Genomic DNA, 27,418 nt, shown 5'->3' with positions numbered 1-27,418 from the left:
AGGGTGTCTGGGGGAGGGGGTTGGGGATTGAGCAGAAGTTTCTGGGGGGCAGGTACCCACCTGAGTGGATGTGAGCATGCAGTTTGAGGTAGTGCTCCCGCCGGAAGAACTTCTTACACACCTGGCACTTGAACCTGCCCCCGCTGCCGTGAGTGGGCAGATGACGCCGCAGGTACCGTTCACAAGGAAATACCTGGCAGGACAGAGGAGTCGGCGTCAGGTCTGACTCACCACCCTCACCACATTACGAGCTCAAGGGGTCCCTCATTACCAGCTCTTATGGAAACACCATTCTTTCTGCCCACCAGGGGTCAGGGCTCACAGTGTCCAGCTCAGTCATTAGAACCTCATGGCTCCCACAACTCACCCATAAGACCAGTCAAGACAGGCCGGCTCTGAGCTTCTGCCCAGGCTGTTGTTTCTACCCAGAGAGACTTTTTCTCTTAGCAGGACAAACTCCTACTCATCCTCTAAGACCCAACTCAGGTCACTGCTTCCGTGAAGCCCTCCGTGACTTCTCAATGCCACATTCAATGCCTCAAAAGTACACCCACACTTTTAAAGTTAGCATCTAACCTATTTGAATAACAGCCTTTTGCTCACACGAGATCTCCCAGAGGGCAGAGAGGAGCTCTCATTTCCCAGCACAGGGCCTGAGTTAAATGACTGACAAGCAGGAGAATGAATGAAGAAATGAACACATAACTGAAGAAATAAATGGAAAGGTAATAAAAAGCCAGAAAACACAGAAGCCAAAATCTCCTTCCTCCCCAGGCATAGGAAGGGCACTCATTCATTTTTTCATTCATCTGATACAGATACGTGGTCAAGGACACAAACCTAACTACTTACTCACTCCATTATCTCCTAGCTGGATGATCTTTCAGTGTCTTAGTTTCCCTGTCTGTAAAATAGTATGCCAGCCACCTAGGGTTAAATGAGTCAGTTTCAGATAGAATGCTCAGAACCACATCTGGCACACGGTTCTTGCTAATTCATGATACCTTTTATTCGGACCACAAATTCCAACCCCCAAATTAGGCTGTAAAATTAGAAACATCTACAATGAGGCCGAAGTGAAATCAGGACTGTCTGTCCTAGGAAATCTGCCATGTAAGGTGGTAAGAAAATGAGAAGAACAAAGAAACCAGTTAGACACACCAGGGGGTGCAATCGGCAAAATCCAGACTTCAGGAAACTCCACAGGACCAAAGGCCCAGCTTCTTCAATAAACACATCAAAAGAAAAAAAAAAGAGCATTGATGGGGGAATCTGTAGATTAATAGAAACTTTGGTCGGATCAGTCAATCACAATATATGGACCTGATTCAAACAAACTTTACAAAAATTATGTTTTGGGGAAAAGTGAAAAATGGAACCCTGATTGGATTTTTGATGAGTGTGAAGGGCCAGGCTTTCGTGAGAGAACCAATGAAAAGAAGAACTGGTAATAACCAGGATAATAAGATGTCAGGAAGTTGGAGGCTGCTGTTTGCATGCTGGGCCTGGGCCCAGGAGAGCCCTCACTCCACAGCCTGGCCGGCCCACCTGGCCCCAGTAGCAACCCCAGGCCAGCCAGGATGGGTGACCAACTGGTAAGATGGGCCAGGTAGAGCTCTCACTCCTCAAGAAGAAGTGCTGTCTGCAGAGACAACCCCAAGCTTGGCCTGCACGTGCTGAGGCAGGAGGGGAGGAGACAGTGGGGTCTTGCTCTACCACCTCTGGCCCCCTACTTTCGTCTCGCCAGAAAGGGCAGGGGTCCCCACCTTTTGGCAATGCGGGCAGGGGAAGTTGTGAGTGGCAGTCTGCAGGTGATGCTCCAGCGCCTCAGGTGTGGAGTACTTGTTGACGCATTTGACACACCTAAATGGGGAGGAGCAGAGAGGTGAGAAAACATGCACGGGGCTGGAGGCAACCAGCCACACCCCTCCTCCACGATCACTGGTTAACATACCCGCAAAACAGCAGTTTCAGGCCACAAGCCACTCTAAAGAAAAGATGCCACTGTCTTCCCACCACGAAAACACTAGCCAGCAAATGGGCCCATTTACAATGCAGTACCAATGAGGAAAGCTAGAGGCAGGTGGGCAATTCATGCTAAAAACAGAACTGTGGGCCCTGCCATCTGTACCCACAGGCAGGCTGCACCTGTGGTGGGCCCAGGAGACTCCCCCTCAGGCCACACCCTGAAAACCACAAGCTAAATGCCTACAGATGGCAAGAAAGAAGGAGGGGGTGGGGTGGGAGGAGGGCTACCAGGAGGGCAGAGACTTTGTGAGCTGGTGGGAGGAAGATGGGAATGGCTCAGGCTCCGGTGGCAGGAGGCACGGGTTTGCAGGGGAGGCAGTTTCGCAAGACCATTAAAATGAAAACTCCCTGCCAGAAATGCCACCCTAAGTCATGCAAGGTAACATGTCCAGCAATAGGGCAAACCCATGTCATGTGTCTCTTGATACAATGAGCTGAGAAAGACATAGCATCACTTCGTGATGCTCCTGCCAAAAGTGTCGATCCTGGACCAACCCTGAGGTCAAATCAGACAAATCCAAACTGAGCACACTCTGCAAAATACCTGGCTTCTACTCTCCCAAAATACTAAGCTCATGAAAGACAAAGACAGAAAGAACTGTTTCAGCAAAAAGGGGACTGAAGAGACAAGGACAACCAAATGCAACGTGTGATCCTGGATTGGACCCTGGGACCAGAAAAAAGTTTTTTCTTCATCTGTAAAGGATGTTATTGGAACAATTGGAAATTTTTGCATAAGGTCTATAGATGAGATAACAGAATTGTATTGATTTAACTTCCTGATTTTGATAACTCCACCATGCTTTTATGGAAGAGGTTATCCTTGATTTTAGAAAATACACATGAAAGAGAAAAGGTAAAGGAGCATTATGTCTGCAAATTATTCTCAAAAAGCTCAGAATGTGATACAGCCAGTGTGGTTAGTATTGTAATACCTGGGAAATGTGGGTGAAGGGTATGTATGGGAATTCTTTGTACTATTCGTATAACTTTTTTAGAAGTCTGAGATTATGTCGAAGTAAGTTTTTTTTAAAATATTTATTTATTCACTTGGCTGCAGTGGGTCTTAGTTGCAGCATGTGGGATCTCTAGTTATGGCATATAGGATCTAGTTCCCTGACCAAGGATTAAAGCCCCTGCATTGGGAGCTCGGACTTTTAGCCACTGGAACACCAGGGAAGTCCCTCAAAGTAAGTTTAAAAGAAACACTTCTTGAACGCGATTGTCTATGGGATGCGGAAGTGGGTCAGGATGGATAGGGAATTCCTTTTCATTCTATGTGCTTCTGTAGTTTTAAAATACTGCATTGAATGCACATAAATTTATTTTTTCAGGTAGTAATTAATCTTTTGCAAACCCCTCTTTGATCTTTGACCTGCAAAATTACTTCTAGGAATTTATTTACAAATGAGCAAAGATACATGTCCAAAGTTGTTCCCTGTAATGTTGTTAATAATAATGGCAAACTAGAAATAACCCAATTAACTCCTAGTAAGGGACAGGTTAAATAAATTACAGCCTATCCATGTATAATGGAATGCTAACTTCTCCTCATCTGAGCCTCGATGTCCTCATCTTCACAATGGGGAGAACACCACAGCTATGGGCTGAACTAGGTTACTCCAAAATCCATATGGTGAAGTCCTGACCCCCAATGTAATGGTATTTGCAGATGGAGCCTCTGGGAGGTGCTTAGGTCTAGGTGAGATCATGAGTGTGGGAGCCTCCAGATGAGATTAGTGCCATTATATGAAAAGAGCAGGGACTTCCTTGGTGGTCCAGTGGTTAAGAATCTGCCTTCCAACATGGGGGATGTGGGTTCAATCCCTGGTCAGGGAACTAACATCCCACATGCTGAGGGGCAACTAAGCCCAGGCACTGCAACTACTGAGCCCACATGCTTTGGAGCCTGCATGCCACAACTAGAGAGAAGTCCATACCACTACTAGAGAGAAGCCCACATGGCACAATGAAGAACCCTCAAGCTGCAAGAAAAGATTCTGAGTGCCACAACTAGGACCCAATGCAGCTAAAGAAGGAAAGAAAAAAAACAAAAGACCAGAGAGAAAGGGCACTCTCTCTCTCTCGTGTGTCTATAATATTTTGTTATAGCCACCTGAACTGACTGATACAACCTACCTCCCAGGAAAGCAGGGCTCAATGTCCCTAAGTCAGGTAAAGGCACCTTGCAGGTACTCCCTTTCTTTTACTTGGCATCTCACTCCAGAGAGCCACACAGCTACAGGGACTCCTAGAAATTCCACAGATTGGAAGGGCCAAAGCAAATGCTCTCTACAAATGGGAATTACTCATCGTTAACCAGAAATCACCCCTTAGCTCGTCAGAGTTCACCTGGCTTTCCTGCCTCTGGGGTCCCATTTCCCAATCTCCCCCAGGGTCAGATGCCCTCTACCCCATTTCTTGAGTCCCAGTCCTTCTGCCAGCTTCACAAAGCCCCTGTGATTTCTACAAGATCCTCAGGCCCTGGCCCCTACTTTCTCTCCCAGGCCCCATCTAAACATCTCCTCCTACTTCCATTCTACAGAACAGTCATTCTAAACCACTTGCTATTTTATTTCCTATCTTTACACTTGCTGTTTCTCCCGCTAGGAAGGTACTCCTGGCCATCCACTGTCTACCTGGCAAGCTCCTACTCATCCTTCAAAACCCAGTTCAGATATCATTGCTCCTGGGATACCTTCCCTTGCCCTACCTCTCACCATGGGTACATATGCCTATGACAGCATTTTATCACAGCATATAGTAAGAATATATACACTCCTGTCTCCCTAAGCGGTCCATGCATTCTAAACTCAAAGTCTGTATTTACTTATTTCTGAACCCCAGAAGCCTCACCCAGGAGCTAGAGGAGGGCCAGGGCGGGTGGGGTGTGTGTGTGTGCATTAATAGAGGTCATCAGCTAACTCCATGCAGATACAAGTCTGCACAGAGAAGCAAAACCATTCTAAAATGACAATATTCACTAATGAACTAGAAGTCCCTGGACAAAAACTATTTTTTTTTTCCCACTAATACCCAATGCACTATGTGCTGGGTTTTGTGAGGCAGCTGCTCCCAAATGACATAAGGCTAATGCACAGCGAAATGAATGGAGAACAACAGTAAGGGGTTCTTCCAAGTCATGGACGTGATGCTGGATAACATCATTGGCAAATGGGATTCTGGAGGAGAAGCCAGAAAGCTCTCAAGGAAGGGAAACTCTACACGGATGAACATAGGCTCAGTAACTCCAACGAGAATGACAAGGACGATTACAAGATCAATGGATCCAAAGAGAATGATCAGAAGTTCTAAGGACTAAAAGCAAATGGCAAAACGGAGGAAGCCCTTCATCATTTCCACTAAAGGGACCTTCTTTATGACTGAAACAGAAGACTACAGCCACATAAAGCGTTGCCAGAAAAATTACCCCCAATAAAATATATACTTAATTTATTCCTTGTCCCATTCTAAGAACCAGTATATAGCTCCAACTTTAACCTAAATTTTATAGATTATAAAACACACCAATCTTATTTTTATGATTTTTGCTTTCAAATACACGCTTGTGCATTTTTTCATTTAAAAATCGATGTAGGATTTCCCTGATGGTCTTGTGGTTAAGAATCCATCTGCTGATGAATGCAGGGACTCAGGTTCAATTCCTGGTCCAGGAAGATCCCACATGCTGTGGGACAACTAAGGCCATGAGCCACAACTATTGAAGCCCACACCCCAGAGTCCATGCTCTGCAACAAGAAAAACCACCACAATGAGAAGTTTGAACAGCGCGACTAGAGAGTAGCCCCTGCTTGCCACAACTAGAGAAAGCCTGTGCTCAGCAACCAAGACCCGGTGCAGCCAAAAAAAAAGTTAAAAAAAAATCCGTGTACCATTCTAAGTGTAATCTAAATTGTGTAGATTATCAGACAAAATACTATTTTCATAATATTTTACTTTAGGGAAAAACAAATCTTTTTTCCACTATGAACAAGGAAAAATCAGCTTCCCTTTTGTAAGATTTTTTTTTTTTAGGTTGCATGTCTGCCAAGTTGGAGAATGATACAAGGAGGGCCCACATTTTCTCCCCACTCAGTGCCAAGGCACACAACCCACTCCCCCAGGCTGGACCCTAGAGCCTCAGATTCCCCTTTGAGATGTCCCACTGGACCTGAGCAGTTGGAACCACCAAGGGAATGGACCCCTGGGCTTCCTGTGGGGAGAGGGAAAGGGGATCACATACTTGTAGACGGCGCTGTCCTTCTTGGGGCTGTGCTGTGGTAGGAGGCTGTGTGAGTACTGATGCACGCCCAGGTCGTACAGCGAGGGGAAGTCCTTGCCACAGAGGTGGCAGCGGTAGCTGAGCTCCTCCTGGTGGCTCTTGATGTGCTCCAGGAACGTGTCCAGCTTCGGGAAGGTCTGTGCACAGCTCTTGACCACACATTTGTATACCTTGGGGGAAGAGGCAGGGCAGGTGAGGGCAGGCTAGAGAGCCACCTCCACTGTGGTCCCCTGCCCTGTAGTGTCCACCTCCAACACTGCTCATAGAAGACCCAACTGCTTGTTCCCCTGCTCCCCTGCTGCGGGAGCCCTGGATTTATTTTTATTTTTTCTTCATTCATTTATTTTTAATTGAAGGATAATTACAATATTGTGTTGGCTTCTGCCATATATATTATTTTTTTAAATTTATTTATTGTTTAACTGGTGCATAATTGCTACAATGCTGTGTTCGTTTCTGCTGTACAACAATGTGAATCGGCTATATGTATGTCAACCACAAATTGGCACTTGCCATCTACCTCTACAAGGATTAAATCACATGCTGCTACAGCTGACCCACCCGCTGAAAGGAGTTTAGGGTGGACAGCAGAAATGAGGCACTCTGTGCTCGAGGAAAAACTAGTAGGACAGGCCTTCAGGTATTTTTAGGAGCTGATTTTATGAGCCTAATTCTTGTATCTCCCTATATCTAGAAAAGCACTAAAATCCTTCATGGTGACGACTGTTCCTCGTGACTAGCAAAAGCTTCACAAGCCTAGCGGAAATCTTCTGGAAAAAATATGTGCTTGATTGCATGTACTCTCTGCTCACCAAAATCTCATATATACTGACCCTTCCCTCCCTGCCTCTTTGGAGCAGTTTCTCAGAGCTATCCGAGGTGCTGCCGCCCGGGCTGCCCTCATTTTGCCCCTAATAAAACTTAACTCTCACACTATGTATTTCTTTTTAAGTCAACATGTATACATCCAAGTATTCCCTCCCTCTTAAGCCTCCCTCCCACGCCACCCCCATACCATACCCTAGGTCATCACAGAGCACCGAGCTGAACTCCCTGTGCTATACAGCAGCTTCCCACCATTTTACACATGGCAGTGTTTACATGTCAGTGCTACCCTCTCGATTTGTCCTACCCTCCTCTTCCCCTGCTGTGTCCACAAGCCTGTTCTCTACATTTGCGTCTATATTCTGCCCTGCAAATAAGTTCATTTGCACCATTTTTCTAGATTCCGAGAAATATAAATTAAAACCACAATGAGGTACCACTTCACATTGGTCAGAATGGCCATCATCAAAAAAATATACAACAATAAATTCTGGAAAAGGTGTGGAGAAAAGGGAACCCTCTTGTACTGTATGCACTGGGTATACTTAAGAAAAATTATCCAAAAACCAGGAACGATAACATCTTGAAAGGATGTGAAAAGATGGCATCCTATCCTTTCAATGTTATGCGAGAATGGTGGCTCTCCAACTTGAGCCTGCATCACAGTAACAGGCTGGCCACTTCCAGGGAGTCTGATGCAGCAGGTCTGGGTGGCCTGAACATGTGCATTCCTGCCAAGCACCCAGGTGATGCTGAAGCTACTGGGCTGGGGATGTCACTTTGAGAAGTGCTGTCTGGCAAGCAGTTAGGTGAAGACAGTTAAGCTGCTGAAGGTCACCTCACTCTCTGGGTGATGTCATTTATTTTGACTGTTTATTACTGATCAGAACCTAGACTCTCAAGCTAAATGTTAACTTGTAGAAAACTGATCCAACGTAAGTGATTTTTGTCATGTAGAAAAGATGACTCCAGAGGGTTTTTCTTTTTTTTTTTTTAACTCCAGAGGTTTTATTGCCCTGAAGGACATAAACCAGATTTGTATCTAACTTAGTAATCTTATTTCAGGATTCCTTTTTTTCACTGACACAGTTATACAGAGATATAGGTATTAGTGTTCCATATCATCTTTTGACCGGCTTTGTCATTTTTCCAGTTCCCCCATTAATGAATTAAGCAAAATTCTGATTCAAGTTCACTATGTTATTTGTATGAAAGATATGCTTTTAAATTTTAAAAAGTATACATTAATAAGTAGTACACACTCCTCATGGGGCTTCCCAGGTGGTACTAGTGGTAAAGACCCCGTCTGCCAATGCAGGAGATATAAGAGATGCGGGTTTGATCCCCGGGTCGGGAAGATCCCCTTGGAGGAGGGCATTGCAACCCACTCCAGTATTCTTGCCTGGAGAATCCCATGGACAGAGGAGCCTCACAGGGTCACAAAGAGTTGGACATGACTGAAGTGACTTAGCACATATACATGCACACACTCTTCCTCATAGGGATGTGAGACAGTCACAGTTGCATGACACACTCAGGGTTGCCTATACAATTCCAATCCTTTTTCCTAACAAAGAAGGAAGAAGGCTTCTTCTTCCTAGCAAAGTGAACCCTGATTTGCTCAGAGTGGCAAGATGCCCAGTTAAAACACTTGCTCCCCTGGCTCCCTTATATCGAATGTCAGTCATGCGACCCTTTCTTGCCAGTGGTATGTAGGCAGTAATCTTTGGGGAAGGCATCACTCCCTGGACACAAAGGCAAAAGCTTCCTAGGAGAAGTTCCCTCTGTTTTCTGCATTTATCCTAACTGGAATACAGATGTGATGACTGAAGGTATGACAGCCATTCTGCAACCTTGAGGATGAAAGCCACATGCTAAAGATAGCAGAGCAGAAAGTCAGGAGAATCCCGCTAGATAAGCCCAATACTACCTATGTATGGACCTCTTATGATATGAGAGAGAAAAAAAATCCTAACCAGTAAGTCAGTTATCTATTATTTGCAGCCTAACAATGCATTTCTAAATGATAGAGCACGTGCACGGGCTCTGACCAATGAGAGGGCTACAGAAGGCTTCTGGGCAAGGTTTCCTTGCTCCTAAAGAAGATACAGATGTTATTAATATAACCCCTTTATGTTCATGGATAATACTGTGTCTGGTCTTCTGCCTAGAAAAAGTGACCACCATCACAGGACCACAGGTGAACCACCAGCAGAGGACAGGGCCGTGTGCTAAGACAGTGGAGACAAGAGTTAGAAAGACACAGGGCCCTTGATGCGGGGTTGAGTCAACTGACTGTCTCAGGCCCGAGCTGCCCCATCTTGGGTTTTCTTATTATGTGAGATAACAAACTTCCTAATTGTTCAAGCGAGTTTGAGGAAAAGTTTTTGGTGATTTTCCTCCAAGGATAGCCTAACTTAACTCCATCAATCTCTCTGCCTAAGAATCTATAATAAGGAAAAACTCAGAGATGTGGACAAAGATTTGGTTACAACAATATTCATCATGGTTTTGTTTATAATAGCCAAAATCAGGAAATAACCTAAATGTCCAATAATAAGGGATTTAAAGAATGCAGCCATTGGGATTTCTCTGGTGGTTCAGTGATGGGACTCTATGCTTCCACTGCAAGGGGCATGAGTTTGATCCCTGGTCAGAGAACTAACATCATGCAAGCCATGTGGCATAGTCAAAAAAAAGAAGGAAGGAAAGGAAATCTACAAAGCGTATAGAGTTGCATTGAGTGCTGGATTCCTGGGAGGACATATTGTAAGCTGGTTATTCCATGGGGTTTGGAGTCAAATGAACTGGCTTTGAATCCTGCCTCAGTTACTTACTGGCAGTGTGACTCTGGATGGATCACTCATCTCTCTGAGCCTCAGTTTCTTCATCTGGATACACTGAAAATGCCTATCTCTAAGGCTGCCATGAGAAGTAAGTAAAGTACTGAATGTAAAGGACCTTAGCAGAGTTGTTATTCAGTCCTAAGTTGTGTCTGACTCTTTGCCACCCCATAGACTGTAGCCCATCAGGCCCCTCTGTCCATGGGATTTCCCAGGCAAGAAGACTTCAATGGGTTGCCATTTCCTTTTCCAGGGATCTTCCTGACCCAGGAATCCAACCTGCATCTCCTGCATTGCAGGCAGATTCTGTACTATTGAGCCACCAGGGAAGCCCTCTAGCAGAGTACTTAGCATATAATAAATAGTAAATGTGAATCTATATATTCTTCAGACTTTTCTGAATTTCCCAAATCTCTAGGGAGAAAAAAGAACTAACAAAGATTATTTTTAAAAAATAAACACTGGAATAGAGTTACCATATAACCTAGCAATTCCACTCCTACGTTTATACCCAAGAAAACTGAAAACACATATTCATACAAAAACTTGTACACGATGATCACAAAAGTATTATTCATAACAGCTAAAAAGTAGAAAGAACATAAATGTCTATCAACTGATAAAATGATATTCAAAATGTGCTATATTCATACATGAAATATTATTTAGAAATAAAAAGGAATAAGGTACTGATACATGTTACAACATGAATGCAAATATTATCTCAAAGGGCCACATACTACATGATTCCAATATAAAATGTCCAGAATAGGCAAATGATAGAGACAGAAAATGGGTTAGTGGCTGCCTGAGTCTGGGAGTAGGGGCGAGTGAACACCAATGGGTATAAAATTTCTGGGGTGATAAAAATGTTCTGGAAAAAAAGTGTTCTAGAAATAGAGGGGTGATGGCTATATAACATTATGAATAGATTAAAAACTACTGAAGTGTACACTTTAAAACAGGTGAATTTTATGGTATGTAAATCACACCTCAATTGAAAAAAAAAAAATGGGCTGTAGTCTCAAATCCCTATAGGCGGGTTTTTACATACTAGATCTTCTCAAAGTGGTAAGAATTCTTCCTGTGTCTGATTCCTTCATTATATGACCCTTGAGAGGCAGACTTCCTGCCTCAGGCAAGCACCATAATGGCCCAAACCAGGGCCATTATGGCACCACCCAGGGAGGACAGAGGGGGAAGCTTAGCCCATCATGGTCAACACGTCAGCTCAGAGCAACTGAGGCCCACTCCTGGCCCGCTCCAGGCCGTGTTCAAGACCCCAGCACCAGCCAAGGCTCATGACTCGGGTGGTCGTGCCCCTACCCCTGCCCCCGCCCCCTCACCTACCTGCTCGTTCTTGTGCTGGGTCATGTGGGACTTGAGCTGGAAGTAGGTACTGAACTTGCTGGGGCAGAACTGGCATAGGTAGGAGCTATCAATGAGGACCACCTGCTTGGCCTCCAGCTTGTCCCCCTCCCCCTCGCCGGCTGTGGGCAAGGCCTGGGGCTGCGGGGCACTCGCCAGCGTCTGGCCCAACCCTGCGGAGAAAGCCAGGGAAGGAAGCCACTGAGAACAGCAGAGGAAGAGTCAGGGCCGAGGACCATGCCACCCAAGAAGGACTCGCAGGACACCTCCCCTGTGCTCCGCTGCGTTCACCTCCCACCAACCGTGGGCTCAGTGCCCACGTGGTCCCGAGGCCCTGCACGCATGCTCAGCTGGTGCGCAGGGACACAGCCATTCCAGGGGCCAAACTACTGAACACTTACATTCTGAGGGATGAAGAGCCACTGCCTCAAGTCTCCCCTTGCAGGCCTTCCCCTCAGACACTCTAGACCGCTTCGTGGTTGTTAACGACCCTGACTGCCACCCCCAGCTGAACTCATGATGCCTCCCAGCTCCTTGTACAATCATGTGTTTAGCTGTTCCTCGCTCACTCTCCCTGAGGACAGGGACCTCTGACCTCAAAGTTTGTAGGCCCAGGGGCCTGACACACAGTGGTGGTGGTGGTTTAGTCGCTAACAAGTATCTGACTCTGCGATCCCACATACTGTAGCCCACCAGGCTCCTCTATTCATGGGATTTCTCAGGCAAGAATACTGGAGTGGGTTGCCATTTCCTTCTCCAGGGGATCTTCCTGACCCAGGGATTGAACCCGAGTTCCCTGCTTGGCAGGCAGATTCTTTACCATTGAGCCACCTGGGAAGACCCCCGGCACACAGTAAGCCTCCATAAACGTTTGCTCAATGGTTGAACCCTAGGTGCTAGGCACTACAAGAGTTTTGAAAGAAATGGGTTCTTCTTTAGAGCTCACAAGAATTCAGAAGGCACGCACAGAAGGGCTCAACACAGTAGAGCCAGTTCCCACTGGCAGGCCAGAGAAAAGTGGGCATATGCTGCTTGCACAGAACACCTCCTCCGTGAGCTGCCCGTGGCCAGCTCTGCTCATCCCCAGGGCTGCACAAGGAGGCTCCAGCCAGATGCTGCCCAGTACAGTGGTCACTGCTACCCACCTGTGTTATCCTCGTCCTCCTGCCTGCTGGGGTTCAGAGCCATGACTTGTACCGTCACAGAGTTGCGAGAGACGGTGCCACCACTGCGTCCTGGAGGCCACACCTTGTGGGTCTGCATGTGTTTCTTGACGTTAGACTTCTGGGCAAAGGCACGGCCACATGCAATGCATTGGAAGGGCTTCTCACCAGTGTGGCTGCGGAAAACAAGCCTTGTCAGCACCCGCATGTAGGGACGGGACTGTGACCTCAGTCCAGGAGCTCAGAACCACCAGGAAGGCCCGAGCAGAGCATCTGCAGGCTGTGGGCCACCATCCTGAGACTGTGAGGACGAGCCCTCTTACTGAGGCAGGCAAGCACAGACACATCCCGGGCTCCTGGTGACAAGACTGAGCAGCTGAATCAACCAGCCCTGGAGCAGACCTTCTCTGTGGCCATCTCACACTGTGAGATAAAACAATTCCAAAGAATTGATGCTTTCGAACTGCGGTGCTAGAGAAGACTCTTGAGAGTCCCTTGGACAGCAAGGAGACCAAACCAGTCAATCCTAAAGGAAATCAATTCTGAATATTCATTGGAAGGACTGATGCTGAAGCTGAATCTCCAATACTTTGGCCACCTGATGCGAAAAGACACTGATGCTGGGAAAGACTGAAGGCAGGAGGAGAAGGGGACGATAGTAGATGAGATGGTTGGATGGCATCATTGACTCAGTGGACATGAGTTTGAGCAATCTCTGGGAAATGGTGAAGGACAGGGAAGCCTGGAGTTCTGCAGTCCATGTGGTTGCAGAGAGCTGGACACAACTGAATGACTGAACAGCAATTGTTTAAATGGAGAATTTTCTGTTATTTGAAGGCGAAAACATCTTAGCCGTCACAGCACAGCACTTGTACAACAATTTAAAACTTTCCTTCAAATCAATGCACTTTTTAAGAACTTAAAATAATTAAAAATGAAGCTTCCTGTTGTTATTATATATGCAAAACCACTTGTCATAAACACAAGTAACAAAAAACACACTTATTCATAAAACAATCTTATTAAGATCTATAGATGCATCATCCTTATGGCAGACATAAACCACATGGGACTATTTAAATTTAAATTCATTAAAATAAAATCAAGTTAAAAACTCAGCTTCTCAGGCTTCCCTGGTGGCTTGGTGTTAAAGAATAGCCTGCCAGTGCAAGACACGGGTTTGATCCCCAATCTAGGAGGATCCCACATGCTGCAGAACAACTAAGCCCGGGTGCCACAGCTATTGAGCCCGTGCTCTAGGGCCCGGGAGCTGCAGCTACTGAAGCCCGAGTGCCCTAGAGAGCCAGTGCTCTGCAACAAGAGAAATCACTGCAAGGAGAAGCCAGTGCACCACAACTCGAGAAAAGCCTGCGCAGCAACAAAAACACAGCATGGCCAAAAATAAATAAATAAAGTTACAAAAACTCAGTTTCTCAGTCATACCAGTCACATTTTAAGTACTCAACAGCCATATGTCCACTGCCCTGTGGACAGCACCTACTGGGGCCTCTCCGTCTTTGCAGAAAGTTCTCCTGACAAGCACTGGTTGTAGACCAGTGGTTTTCAACAGAGATCGATTGTCCCTCCTGGGACATCTGGAAATGTTTGGAGACATTTTGGGATGTCACAGCTGAGGAGTGAGGGGGGGTCTATTGGCATCTAGTGGTTAGAGGTCAGGGATACTGCTAAACATTCTTCTAGGCACAGGGCAGCTCCCACAGAAGGAATGATGTGATCTAAGACATCTCAATAGGCTGGTAGACCCTGGTCTACAGAGAAGCTATTGCTCACCATGGCTGGAATCTTGGGCACTCTCTCTCCCTCCCTTCCCCCCTCTCTCTCTGTTATAAAAGATGAGCAAAACTGTACGAGGTGTTAAAGACAGACCACACCTAACTGAGGCTTTCTCCTCTGACTGAAAGAAATGGAAAAAGTTTTTCTCACTATATCTTTCAGAAATTTTCAATACCCATATCCACAAACCACCTAACGTCATCTCACGTCCCAGTGTTCCACTCTATGAGAAACATCAAACAAGACCACCCCTCCACTTCACAATGGAAAACCTGAGGCCCAGAGGGGCTCCTTGCATGTTCTTGGGACAAGGGGTGTCATGGTTAGTCCTGAGCAAGCAGAGAGCTCGCAGAGGCACGTTCACAGAGCATCGCTAACCCCAAGGTCAGGCCTTTCTACAGAAGTGAGGGCTGAGGCACGCCTCCCACCAACAAAGCCCCTAGTCATTCAAGTCAATTCCGCCTCCTCCACTCCCAACTTGGACCTTCCTCATCACGGCAGGCAGGCCCCACAGATCCTTCCCACTGAGGAAGAAAAGGGCAAAATCATCCTGAGCTGGATGGAAGGCCTGAGAACCACGACAGACCAGTTGGGGCCTTAGTCACCACCAGGCAAAAGGGGCAGGGATAGGAGCACTGCTTCCACTGTGGATTCCCCATCCCACCTCCCCGCCAGGGCTGCCCAGGGGCTACCTGCCCCACCATGCCTGGTTACCTTCGGATGTGCTGCTGCAGGTCAAAGTTTTTGGTGAATGACTTGTCACAATATGAGCACTTGAGTTTCTGAGCCTTTGGCTTCCCTGCAGCTGACAAAAAATAAAAAAAGACATACACATAGAAAAAGACAAAGAAGGGGATGGTAAGGCTGGCAACACAACTGAAGGGTAGCTTCTAGCCACTCTACCCCTAGACGCAGGGCCAGACAGCCCAGATCCTAGGAGGTCTACATCCATGAACAGATTGGGGAAGAAGAACAGGTAAGTCTCTCACAAGGCCTGAGAGAAGAAATCCCAGGACATGCTCTGACTGGCAAAGTAGGGCAAACGCCTCAAAGACTCCCTTCTGCCGGAGGATAAAATCCACCCTCTTTGCTGTGGCCTATGGGGCTCTACCTCCTCTGCTTCCTACCAACCTGATTATTCTTATGATCTAGTTGCAGTGGACTCCTAGATAATCTCGAAAGACCTCAAACATGGTCCCACCTCAGGGCCTTTGCACCTGCTGTTCCCCCTTGCCTAAAATGCTTGTCCTTCAGACAGTCACAAGACTGTTTCCTTCTCACCTCTAGACAGATAGGCAGCAGCATTTGCCAGTCTCTCTCCAGTATTCTCAATCACAGTACTCTGTTAATCTCCTTTCTAGAGTGACCCATAAATATTTATTTATTCCCTGTCTGTCTCTCCCATTAAACTGTGAGTAATTAAGGGTAAGGAAATCATGACCCAAGATGCTAGATTTCCAGTTCGGACACCAAGCCTGGCACACAGATGCTCAACACATTTGTGAAAGAAGGAAGGGGCTGGAAGCCCCCCAAAACTCTCAATTCTTCTGCCTTTCCCTACTACCACTACTTTCTGATATTGTCCCCAACTACATACTTAGCATCTCTAACAGGGTGGCAGACATCGCTGCTTGCCTGCCTAATATCCACTTTTCCCTTCTTCTTTCTTCACAAATCCCCTACATAATGGGAGCATCAATGTTCCTGGCTAAAAGAGACATTTCCCAGCTTCCTTTGGAGATAGATATGGTCATGTGACTTAGTAACCAATGAAATGTAAGCAAAAGCATCATGTTTGGAATTTCTGGGAGCTGGGAGATGCTTTTTTTATCCTTCTTCCAGATGCTTGGAATATGAAATTTGATGACTGGAGCTTCAGCAGCCATCTTATACAATGAGGCACCTAAGAATAAAAGTCATGTTCTAGGAATGATGGAGCAGAAAGATAGAAGAAATGTGGGTGCCTGGTGATTACATAGGCATACGAACTCCAGATTGCCTGTCTCTGGACTTGTTTTGCACAGAACAACAAAATCCTATCATTTTGGAATCATTCTTATTTTGGATTTTCCACTACATGCAACCAAACTTAATCCTAACTATCACAAAAGGGAAGACTGGAACTAAGCAGCCTGTGGACAGATACCTCCATGCTGAGGAGAGATGCCATGACAGGCTGTGTGCCCACCTTCTGGGAGTCCACTGGAACCTTTGGTCCGTCGGGTCTTCAGTGACGGTGGGGAGTCAAAGGTGGCCACTGTGCCCCCGGTGGCACTGGTCATAGGGGCAGCAGGGTTTGGTCCTTTTGGTTTGAATCCTTGTTTGCCAGGACTGTACACCTGGGGTGTGGGGTATACTGAAGCCTCCACACACTGGTTTGGCACCTACAAGGACAGCAGAGTTAGGGAGAGTGCCCTGGGAAGGGAGGGGAAGAGCTGCCCCAGGTAGTGGGACCTTCACTGTGGCCCTGGCTGATCTCAGACACCCACAGCTACATCACCACCCTAACTCCTCCACCTCACTCAGTGCCCCCAGTCACTCCCAAGACCCTTTTGAATAGAACTCCATGAAGCCAGCACCGTTAGAAGCAGTTTTGGAACCAGGCTGCCTGGGTTCAAATCCTGATTCTGCCACTTATCATTTAAGTGACCCTGCGCAAATCTTTTAACTTCTGTTTCAGTTTCTGCATCTGTAAAATGAGGCTAATTATAGCAACCCCATATGAGGATAGAGCTTAGAAGAAGGCCTGGCAAGCAGTAAGTACCCAATCAACATCAGCTCTTGTGATGGCCATTATTATTGTTGTTAGTAGTAGACTTCTTACACAGGAGAACTAGAAAGTCAGAAGGGTCTATGCCCTCACCAGCAACTCCACTTCTTAACCAACTCTGCCTGATGCCACACCAGCAGGCATCCCTTGACTAGGAATTGACACTGAAGCCACGAGAAATTACCAAACAAATTCTGAGCCACTCAAACTCAGTGACCACTAAGCCCACATCATGACACTGGGGTATTGTAAAGAATTCATTTATTCCTTCATCTACTTCTCATTCATTGGTCTTCCTAGGCTGCCCTAACCAAAATTCCACTTCCTCTCCTCTGCTTCATTTTCCTCCTTAGATGCATCATTATGTAATAAATTATGCATTTTACTTACTTACCTTGTCTATTATCTGCCTGGTTTCATGCAGGCAGGGACTTCTGCTCTGCTTTTGTTTCTTCCTCTATTCCCAGGCCTAGAGCAATGCCTGGCACAGAGTGGGCACTCAATAAACATTTGCTGAATGAATGAATTCATTTATGGAGGTCTCAGGCATCTAATACAGCACCACTAGGTGCTTCTGCCAGGTCTTGCCCATCAGTCCTTGGCACCTTCCTACACCCACCCATGCTCTCCCCTGAAATGCAGAGGTGGCAAGCCACATCCTCAAGTACCCCTGCCAGCACAGTTCTGAACACAAATTAAGTTCTGCCCATGAGAAGCATCTGCATGAGATTTGAAGGCAGAAGGGAGGTAGAAACTGTTTTCCTTGGCAGCCATGCTGGGAGACAGGCAGGTTAGCAGTCATGCGTTTTGGAGTGGCAGGCTGAACCCTACATTCCCCTCCTGATTACCAGCCCCGAGGATGGCAGGGCAGCTGAAACCTCAGCAAAAGAATCCTACAGTTTTCTCACCAAGTACGGTGTCCTGGTTACAAGGGCCAAGCCACAACAGTGACCCTGAAAACGAGTGGTTCTTGCCAACCCTGACTTTTACTCCTCCAGCCCTTCCATCAGCCCTACAGATTTAACTTCCTGTATTAAATCCCTCTGTTAGAAATACCTAGAGTGGTTTCAATACAGCACTCAATATTTGTCACAGTGAATGAATTCACCCATCATTCAGGTCATTCCTGAGCAATGAGCCACTAGGTTAGTTCCTGTTATCCTCACAGCTCTACAAGGGAAGTTCCCATTCTAGAGTCTCTTCTCTGAAACTGAGGTCAGAGCACCCTATTTCAGATACCAACTGTGGGTGTCCCACAGGCCAGGTCTCTGCTAGGTGCCAAGGATGCAAAATCAAAGACGACTCAGGCTCTATTTTCAAAGAGCACTCTCATCTACATGGAAAATAAATAACAGCAGCTCTCCCTATGCTGGCCCCTCTGTCTATGAGGCCACCATCATCCTCTCAGCATCTCACTAGCTTAATTATTTTTTAAATTTTAAATAATATTTATTTATTTAAAGATTTAAATACAAAATTTACAAGTCATGTTTACTGATCAATTGGTGACTCAATTAGATTCATAACTTTTTATTTTGTATTGGGGTATAGCTGATTAACAGTGTTTTGAGAGTTTCAGGTGAACAGCAAAGGGACTCAGCCATACATACTCACGTATTAATTTTTTTTAAATTCAGCCAAGTCCTTGCTTTATCTCCCAGGCTAGGGAAAATCCCCCTGCAGGGCCTTATAACAATATATGGCTGGTGGTGGAATTTTCCTCCAGTCTAGTTCTTTGCAGAGAGACTACCTGACATAGAATGTCTGTATGGCTGGACTCTAGAGTGAGTCTGAGATAATGTGACCTCAAGTGCAGGCAGGCTCCTTCTGTTATAACCATGTCCCCTAGCACTTTTGCTTGGCATGGTTCTGAAGTCTTAGTGCCTTGAGTGTACACTGCTTGTAGTTCAAAACTCTTCAGCTAGGAATTAATATAGTACATATGACACAGGCACACCTTGGAGATATTGTGGGTTCAGTTACAGACCACTGCAATAAAGCAAATATCACAATAAAGCAAGTCACACAAGTTTTTTTTTTATTTTCCAGTGCATATAAAAGTTATGTTTATGAAAAAAAGTTATGTTTACTCTATCTTGTAATCTGTTAAGTACGCAATAGCATTACATCTTAAAAAATGTATGTATCTTAATTAAAGAAAACTTTTTTGACTTTATTACTAAAAAAAATGTCAACCATCACCTGAGCCTTCAGCAAGTAATAGTAATATCAAAGATCACAGATCATCATGATAAATACAGTAACAATGAAAACAGTTGAAATGTGGTAAGGATTACCAAAATTTTGACACAGAGACACAAAGGGAGCAAATGCTGTTGGAAAAATGTCATTGATAGACTCGCTCAACAAAAAACACAATATCTGCAAAGTGTAATGAAGCAAGGTATGCCTGTACACTGACTGAATGGCCTCGATTCTTTATGTCTTCTGGTACCCAGGCCCTTTCCACTGTGACTTGCAGTTTTTCCCATCGAAAGGTGGCATCTATTTCCATACTCCTTCAACCTAAGCTGGCCTTGTGACCTGCTTTCACCAGCAGAAGTGACACTGTGTCACTTACATGCCTAAGCCTCAAGAAGTCTTGAGCATTTCTGCTTGCATTACTGCACATCCACCACTGTGGTGAGACCATGCCTTGGGAGCCTGCTTGAGAAGGAAAGATGCGTGGAGCAGAGCTGGGTCACCCCACCTGATTATTCCACCCTAGGCCACTCTAGAGCAGCAGCCAGTCGGCCAACCACCAGACATGTGGGAGCACCCGGCCAAGATCAGCAGTTGCCAAGCTGACCACCACAGATGTGAGAACAGTAAACATCTTTCCCCATATACTGTGTTTCTTATACAGCCATAGCTAACTGATACACCTGTGTATCATATGAGACACTCACATATATAATTTTTGGAATCCTTTCCCCAAAGGCAGGTATTCTCTTGACTCTCCTGTGTACTCCCTGAGGGCAGCTTGTATTTCTGCTACAACCCCTGCTTCATTCCACCTTCTCATGGTGTGCGTTTTACCTTTACACATATGATAGCTTGAGCTGGTTTTGCCCCCACAGTATCTCTGGTATCAGAAAAGGCTCAGGTTACCCGTGACAACCATGACCAGCTTTTCCCCCTTCACCCCAAGCCCCAGCATCTGCTCACCTCCAGGGGTGGGTAAGGCTGCATTCCCAGTGCTTGGATCTCTACTGTTCCACTCCCAGCGAGGGGTGCCGTGGCACTGTACACCTCCACCACGCCATTCCCGCCAGGGTTGGGACGCCCAGGGGGGCCCAGGCTCTGGGGTGGGGGGGGTGGGGGTTGGGGTGGTGGGGGTGGGGGCAGCGGTGGAGGGGGTGGAGGAGGAGGTGGAGGCTGGGCCAGGTAGTTTGGTGCAGGATGCATATTCAGGTTACTCTGAAATCACAAGAGAAAATTAAATTGTCATAGCCTCTTGAGACCAGCTGTCTGATTTATCAGCAGGGAAGGACACTCGCCTTAGCCAGCCATGTGGGAAGGAGAGGACAAGGTAGAGAGCAGGCATGGAAACCAAATCATGGGAGAATTCCAAGGAGCCATCAGTCTGGTATTGCTGTCCTTTTCCTCTATGAAAGTCAGCAAAAATGGCCCAGCCTGTGCAGAAATAAGCTCACAGAGCAGGCCTAATGTTGCTGTCTTTAGAAGGGCTTGCTTGTAGGACTGGCTCTGAACTGGCATCTGAGAACCCGCCTTGTAGAAGGTTCCCTGGTTTTTTGTTTGTTTGTTTTGGCTGCACTGTGCGTCATGTGGACCAAGGATTAAACCCATGCCCCCTGTCTTGAAAGCTCGGAGTCTTAATCACTGGACCGTCAGGGAAGTCCTGCAGGTTCCCTATGCTGGTAAGGTTATTTTGCCCACCTGGGGCACTGGCCCTAGTGTACCAACTACCCAGATAGTTTGCACAACAATGTGATTTATGGTGAACACTTCCTTCCCACTGGGGTATTTGGAATTGTGCTATCTGGCTGGAAGCCTATGTGACCAATCCTCAACAGAAGCCCTGGCCTTAGAATCAAAGGTGTTCTTTCCTGGCAGAAACTCTGGGCACTCTTGACTGCTGGAGGACGCTGTGTGCACTGAGCAGCCTCTCCCCACTTTCCCAAGGCAAAGAACGCTGGAGACTTGGAAGAACACTTATTTCCTGCAGACTCCAGTTGCTGCGTCTTTCTTCCTTTCTGATCCTGCTGTGTATCCTTCTACTTTAAACCAGCCAAGAGCACAAGCATCCTGAGTCCTGGGAGTCTTTTTAGAGAGTCACGAAATGTGTGGGTGGCTGTGAACCCTTGAAACACAGCCACTGACTTCTAGCAATTGATTCTACAAAAAAAATCAACCAGGTAGGCAAAGATAACTGTACATAGATGTTACTCGTTATTTTTATAATAGCAAAAACTGGCAACCACTACATGTCCTCCCACTGGAAGCTTGGCTAAACAGAGGATGGTCCATCCACCTGGAATGGAACAGAATCCTCTGTGGCTGTTACAGTGATGGTGCTGATCAGTATTCAATAAAGGGTGCTTCTCTTAATTGCTCTTCCTTGGGTTCCATGGTCAAATATGTCTGGGGAAAAATCTGGGTTGGCAAAATCAAAAGTATTTCTGAAGTATTTACTGCAGGAAAAACCCAGGGACAGAGCAAGGGAAGAACTACAATGCTTCCACCTCAGGCTGGTTTGACCAATGATCCTTTTTCTACTGGAAAATCCCAAGGAGCCACTGTTCCGAGGAACACTTCAGTAAATACTGATGTAGGGTTGTAGGCATAGATAGAAAATGATGTTAAGCAAAAGGCAAAGTAAGAAAGGGCTTCCCAGGTGGTGCAGTGGTAAAGAATACGCCTGCTATCGCAGGAGACAGAAGAGACTCAGGTTCAATCACTGGGCCAGAAAGACTTCCTGGAGTAGAAAATGGCAACAGGCTCCAGTATTCTTGCCTGGAAAAATTCCATGGACAGAGGTGCCTTGTGGGCTACAGTCCATGGGATCACAAAGAGTCGGATACGACTGAGTGCACAAACAAAGTAAGAAAAGCAAGTTCCAGAACAGTGCATATAACAACATCCATTTATATAGATGTGTATATTTTAAACATATTTATATAAAAAGCTATTTCTATCTCTATTTGCATTCAAAGGTCAGGAAATCCAGACACCGAAATTTTGGTAGTGTTTTCTCTCGGTGGAGGGAGTAAGAATGCTTGTTTGACTTTCCAATTTTTATTCTGTAAAATTTCAAACCTATAGAAAGGTTGCAAACAGAATACAATGAATGCTCTTTCTACCTCATTTAATTCACCAGTTGTTACCATCTTGCCGCATCTGCAGTGCACGTGTGTGTGTACATATACACCCATACATACCTGCGTTTTGTCAAGCCCCTTGAAAGTTAGCTACAAACATCATGACACTTGATTCCTTAAAACTACTCAGATGCATCTCCTAAGAACAAGGACATCCTCCTATGTGACAATTTGATGAACACACACAGGAAATTGAACAGATATAATACTATTATCTAAAATATTCAAATTCCTCCATATTCTAATTTCCCTAAGTGTCCCAATAAGGTCTTTAAGGCTTCCCTCACCCCAAACCCCCACACCCTATCTAGAATCCAACCAAGAGTTGCAAATTCGGTCGGTTGCCCTGTCTCTTTCGATATTAAGAATAATTAAACTTAAAAAAAAAAAACAACTTTTCTTTTGTGTACTTTCTAGTGTTTTTCAATGGACATAGAACTCTTTTGCAAAGAATAAAAATAGAAGGGCTTCCCTAGTAGCTCAGTGGTAAAGAATCCACCTGCCAACGCAGGGGACATGGGTTTGATCCCTTATCCAGGGAGATCTCACATACCGCTTAGCAACTAAACCCATGTGCCACAATTATTGAGCCTGTGCTCCAGAGCCCAGGAACCTTGACTGAGTCCTCGAGCCGCACCTACTGAAACCCGCTCACCCTAGAGCCTGTGCTCTGCAGCAAGAGAAGACATTGCAATGAGAAGCCTGTACACCACAACTAAAAAGCAGCCCCCAATCTCCAAAACCGGAGAAAAGCCTGTACGCGCAGCAGTGAAGACCCAACACAGGCAAAATTTTTAAAAAATTGTAATTTTTTTAAAAAGAATTAAACTACGAGTCAAAACAACTGGACTATGGCTATGAAACCCCAAAGTCATGCTGTGGGTCCCAGCTGAACACATCAGCTTCCCCATCCACAGCAGGGCTGGGCAAGGGGGAGCTGACAGCCCTCCTTAGCTTGAAGAAGAGCTGGGGTCAAGCCCCTTTCTTTCTACAAGATTCTGAATCTGCAAGAATCAACTTGCAGACCAAAAATCAAGATCCTGTGAGAAACTGGCCACCTCCTTACCTGCACAGGTGGAGGGCCTTGGGGCATGGGCTGGTCCAGGGACGTGAAGGCTGACATGGCGGACATGAGCACGTCATCGCTTACCAAGATGTTCCCCTGCACCAGGGTCTGGATCAGCGGGGATGGGGGCACTGTGATGTACGTGGAGATCTGGACAGTGAGAGAGAGAGAGACGGAAGAACATGTCTGACATTCTGGAAGGAAGCAGATGGCATGGTAGAAAAGATCTGGGTTCTGGAGTCCCACAGACCTAGATTCCATCTCTACCTCTGCTACTGCTCCCTGTCACATGACCCTGGGAAAGTCACTCCAGCTCTTTCCACCTGCATTTCCTCCTCTATCAAATGAGGAGAAGAAGTCACACCTACCCGCAAGGCCTATAACCTCTGATCTAGCAACAATCTTTCCTGACCTCTGTCCTAGAGAAACATCCACACCTGCCCACAAGGTGTCCACAAAAAGAGTCCTCTGCACAGCCTTGCTTCTAATAGTGAAAAACTGGAAATAAGCTCAATGTCCATCAATAGGAGGCTAGATTTAAAACCATGTAATACAGTCATGGATAGAATACTATAAACAGCAAGTAAGAGGTACTGCATGGAAAATTAAATTTTATAATAATATGTACATTACATATTCTCATCTTTAAAAATCCAAACCCATACTACTATGTAATTCCTGTGGGTACTTTAGTAAGTATGTGAAAATATAATAATATGCTCTCAGGTTAACAGCAAGGATGAATGGCAGACCTTACAAGAGGGTGTCAGACATGCAGTGACTTTCCTGTTGTAAATGCAAAGGGTGTTTTGTTTATTTGTTGCCTTTCTTTTCTGGCATCTTCTTAAGTCACCTCTCTATAGGACCCCTGAGGAGAGCAGCAAATGAGCCCCCGATTCCAACAGAAGTCCTTGCCCTCAACCAAGCAAGGACAGCCTGGGCAAGTTAGGGATGCATCCCATGTCACCGCCAGGAAAGGCAGTGACACATATTTTTACAATGTCACATGCATTAGCCTGAGACAAAAAAATGGGAAATCATTTCCATGTCCACCCAGCTCACTTAGGCAGAGGGATTTGGGTTTGCCCCTAACCAATTGATTGTGTGCTAAGGTTTTCTCCTTGCTCAGAACTGGAAGAATTTCCCTCTCTCCTATTAAAAATAAAAAGGGAGTCAGGAGGGAAGGAACATCTTCTACTAAATGAGACTCATAATCAAGGAGTGAGAAAAATGACTATGTTCTGTGTTAGAAGACATCTGTGCTAACTTGAAAAGTTTTAGTGCACACTGTCCTAGGGATCTGGGGGTGGACACGTTTATCTTGATAGCAGGAATTATGTGTATACAATGGGGAAGATTAATGTTTTAGAGCAGCAGTCCCCAACCTTTTTGGCACTAGGGACCAGTTTCATGGAAGACAATTTTTCCACAGACTCAGTACGGAGCAGGGGGATGGTTTTGGATGATTCAAGAGCCTTAAATTTATTGTGCACTTTATTCCTATTATTATTACATCAGATCATCAGGCATTAGATCCCGGAGGTTGGAGACCCCTCGTTTTAGAGGAAGAAAGAGACACGAGGAAGTCAAAGGGAAATCTAACCCCATGACCTGGCATCCTGGGACAAGCCCAGCCCCCTTTATGGGGATTCTTTAATCCCTCTGAGCTCCCATCCACGGTGTCTTTGCTCCAGAACTGTGTTCCTGACTGAGGACTCTGGAAGCTTCTCCAGATATCCCCAGCATGAGGCATCCCCTGACCTCCAGACTTGTCTATCTGTCTGCATTTTCATCGCCTCCACTTAAGGGTCCAGGGGGCATCTCAAATTCTACATGAGCAGCTGAACTCCCAATCTCCTCAGTGTTCTCCCCACTTCAGTTAATGGCAACTCCAACTCTGGGCACGCTTGCCTCCTCTTAATCTTACACCCTACATCCAGTCCAGCCACCACCTCGGCCAGTTCCACTTTCAAAATATTTCCAAAGTCTCATCTCTTCTCTCCACTCCACTGCCACTATCCTGGTCAAGCCACCACCGCCCACTGCTGCCTTTGTAGAGTAGTCTCTTAATGGGTCTCTGGACTTTTCTCTTGACTCCCATCAAAATCTGTTGGGGTCAGGGTCGAGGAAAGGACAGTTAAGGAGTTTGGGATTGACATGTACACACTGCTATATTTAAAATGGATAACCAACAAGGACCTATCCTATAGCAAAGGGAACTCTGCTCAATATTATGTAACAACCTAAATGGGGAAAGAATTTGAAAAAGAATAGATAAATGTATATGTAAAACTGAATTATTTTGCTATATTGAAAGTAACATAATGTTGTTAATCAACTGTTCTCCAATATAAAATAGAAAGTTATTTTCTGAACAACAACAACAAAAATGTTCTCTATAGCAGCTGTAGTGATCTAATTAAAGTACTTGCTGTTGTTGTTATTAGTCATTCAGTCATGTCTGACTCTTTGTGACCCCATGGACTGTAGCCTGCAAGGTTCCTCTATCCATGGGATTCTCCAGGCGAGAATACTGGAGTGGGTTGCCATTTCCTTCTCCATAAATCAGACTATATCCCTCTCCTACTAAAAGCCCTCCCATGGCTCCCATCTCATGCAGAGTAAAAGCCACACAATTTGCCAGGGTCTCCCTGTTGCCTCTCTGACCTTATCACTTCTCACTCTCCTCCTCACTCACTCAGCTCCAGCCACTCTCATCTCCTTGCTGTTCCTGGAATAAACCCAGCACACTCCTGCCTCAGGGCCTTTGCACTTGCTGATCCGCCCCTAGAATACTCTTTCCCCAAGTAGCTACATGACTATTTCTCACCTCCCAAGATCTCTGCACAAATGTCACCTCTTCTCAGAGTTCATCCCACTGAGCATCACATACAAAAGGGCAAAACCTCCCAGCCCTGTCCTGCTATTTATTCCCTCTCTGCACTTGTCCTGGGAAAAGTCCATCTCAACACATCTTTTGGGTGGTTTCTATCTCACCTTATGCCATGACGGCAGTGACCTGGTCTGTTTGTCCACTCCTGTACCTCTGGTGCCCACACAGAGCATGACCACAGTGGGTGCTCAAAAAAGACTTGAATAGATGAATGAACAAAACGAATGAATGAATACCTGGCGATTGGGAGGAGGCGGGGCCTGCTGGACAGCTGAGGGTGCTGCCGAAGGTGTGTAGATGCTGTTGGTGGCCAGTGAGACTGTGGCCAGGGGCGGGGCACTCCCTTGGCACTGCTCCCGCTTGTGGGTCATAAACGCTGGAAGCGAGTTGAACTGCTTCTTACACTTCCCGCAGAGAAAGACATCCTCATCATCTAAGGGTCACACCCGCAGAGTAGCAGGAGAGAAATAATGAAAAAAAGCAAGAAAAAAGGAGAGGGCATCACCATGAGAAATGGGAGGCCCATGGCTAGACCATGAGAAAGGCAAACTAATGGCATTCCATCACTCAGTGCTTGAGGGTCAAGCATCAACTCTGTGCTTCCCATGAGCTTTCAAATCACATCAGCACCTTCGGGAATATCCAGCCAGGTTCACACAGGTACCAAAAAAATCAGAAATCAGGAAATAGCAAGGTGGCTTCGCTTCAAGGTTGAGACAGTCAGAATCTTTATCCTGACTCAATTTATTTATTCACCAGTCCCAAAATGGGCTGCATGATCACACTCCTGGGTGCCTCTGCATCCCCTGCTCCCCCTGCCAAGCTGCCTCTTCCAGAATGACTCATTCTGTAAGACTCAGCCTAGATGTCACCTCCTCCAGGAAGCCCTCCTAAACTAATGCTCACGATTCCTTCGTCTGAGCAAGCCTTTCATCACATTTTCCCCATCACCACCATATTTTCTAAGGGAAGGAAATATGTCTTGTTTATCATCATAACTACAATATTTCATGTGCACATAGGAGGCCTTCAGTGGATGTCTGT

At 45.9% G+C, this 27,418-nt stretch overlaps 1 protein-coding gene across 5 annotated transcripts in view; it reads right to left on the bottom strand.

Moving 5' to 3' along the window:
- Nucleotides 1–27,418, bottom strand: part of ZNF341 (zinc finger protein 341) — a 58,315-nt gene that overhangs the window by 4,850 nt on the left and 26,047 nt on the right. For 2 of the 5 annotated variants that reach the window (XM_081559747.1, XM_081559745.1), the window contains 10 exons: nucleotides 26,611–26,807; nucleotides 23,482–23,631; nucleotides 20,242–20,493; nucleotides 16,450–16,687; nucleotides 15,018–15,108; nucleotides 12,492–12,685; nucleotides 11,329–11,519; nucleotides 6,272–6,480; nucleotides 1,767–1,863; nucleotides 61–193 (listed from right to left, as the gene is read on the bottom strand). In XM_081559747.1, the coding sequence (XP_081415873.1) occupies nucleotides 61–193; nucleotides 1,767–1,863; nucleotides 6,272–6,480; nucleotides 11,329–11,519; nucleotides 12,492–12,685; nucleotides 15,018–15,108; nucleotides 16,450–16,687; nucleotides 20,242–20,493; nucleotides 23,482–23,631; nucleotides 26,611–26,807 (1,752 nt within the window). The remainder of the gene's footprint in view (nucleotides 1–60; nucleotides 194–1,766; nucleotides 1,864–6,271; nucleotides 6,481–11,328; nucleotides 11,520–12,491; nucleotides 12,686–15,017; nucleotides 15,109–16,449; nucleotides 16,688–20,241; nucleotides 20,494–23,481; nucleotides 23,632–26,610; nucleotides 26,808–27,418) is intronic. The other 3 variants (XM_081559748.1, XM_081559749.1, XM_081559744.1) reach the window with 3 other exon arrangements.

The sequence above is a fragment of the Giraffa tippelskirchi genome, chromosome 13, assembly GCF_054371585.1.
Source record: "Giraffa tippelskirchi isolate mGirTip1 chromosome 13, T2T-mGirTip1v1.2.pri, whole genome shotgun sequence".
Classification (NCBI taxonomy): domain Eukaryota; kingdom Metazoa; phylum Chordata; class Mammalia; order Artiodactyla; family Giraffidae; genus Giraffa; species Giraffa tippelskirchi.
This window is presented reverse-complemented; position numbering and strand designations above follow the sequence as displayed.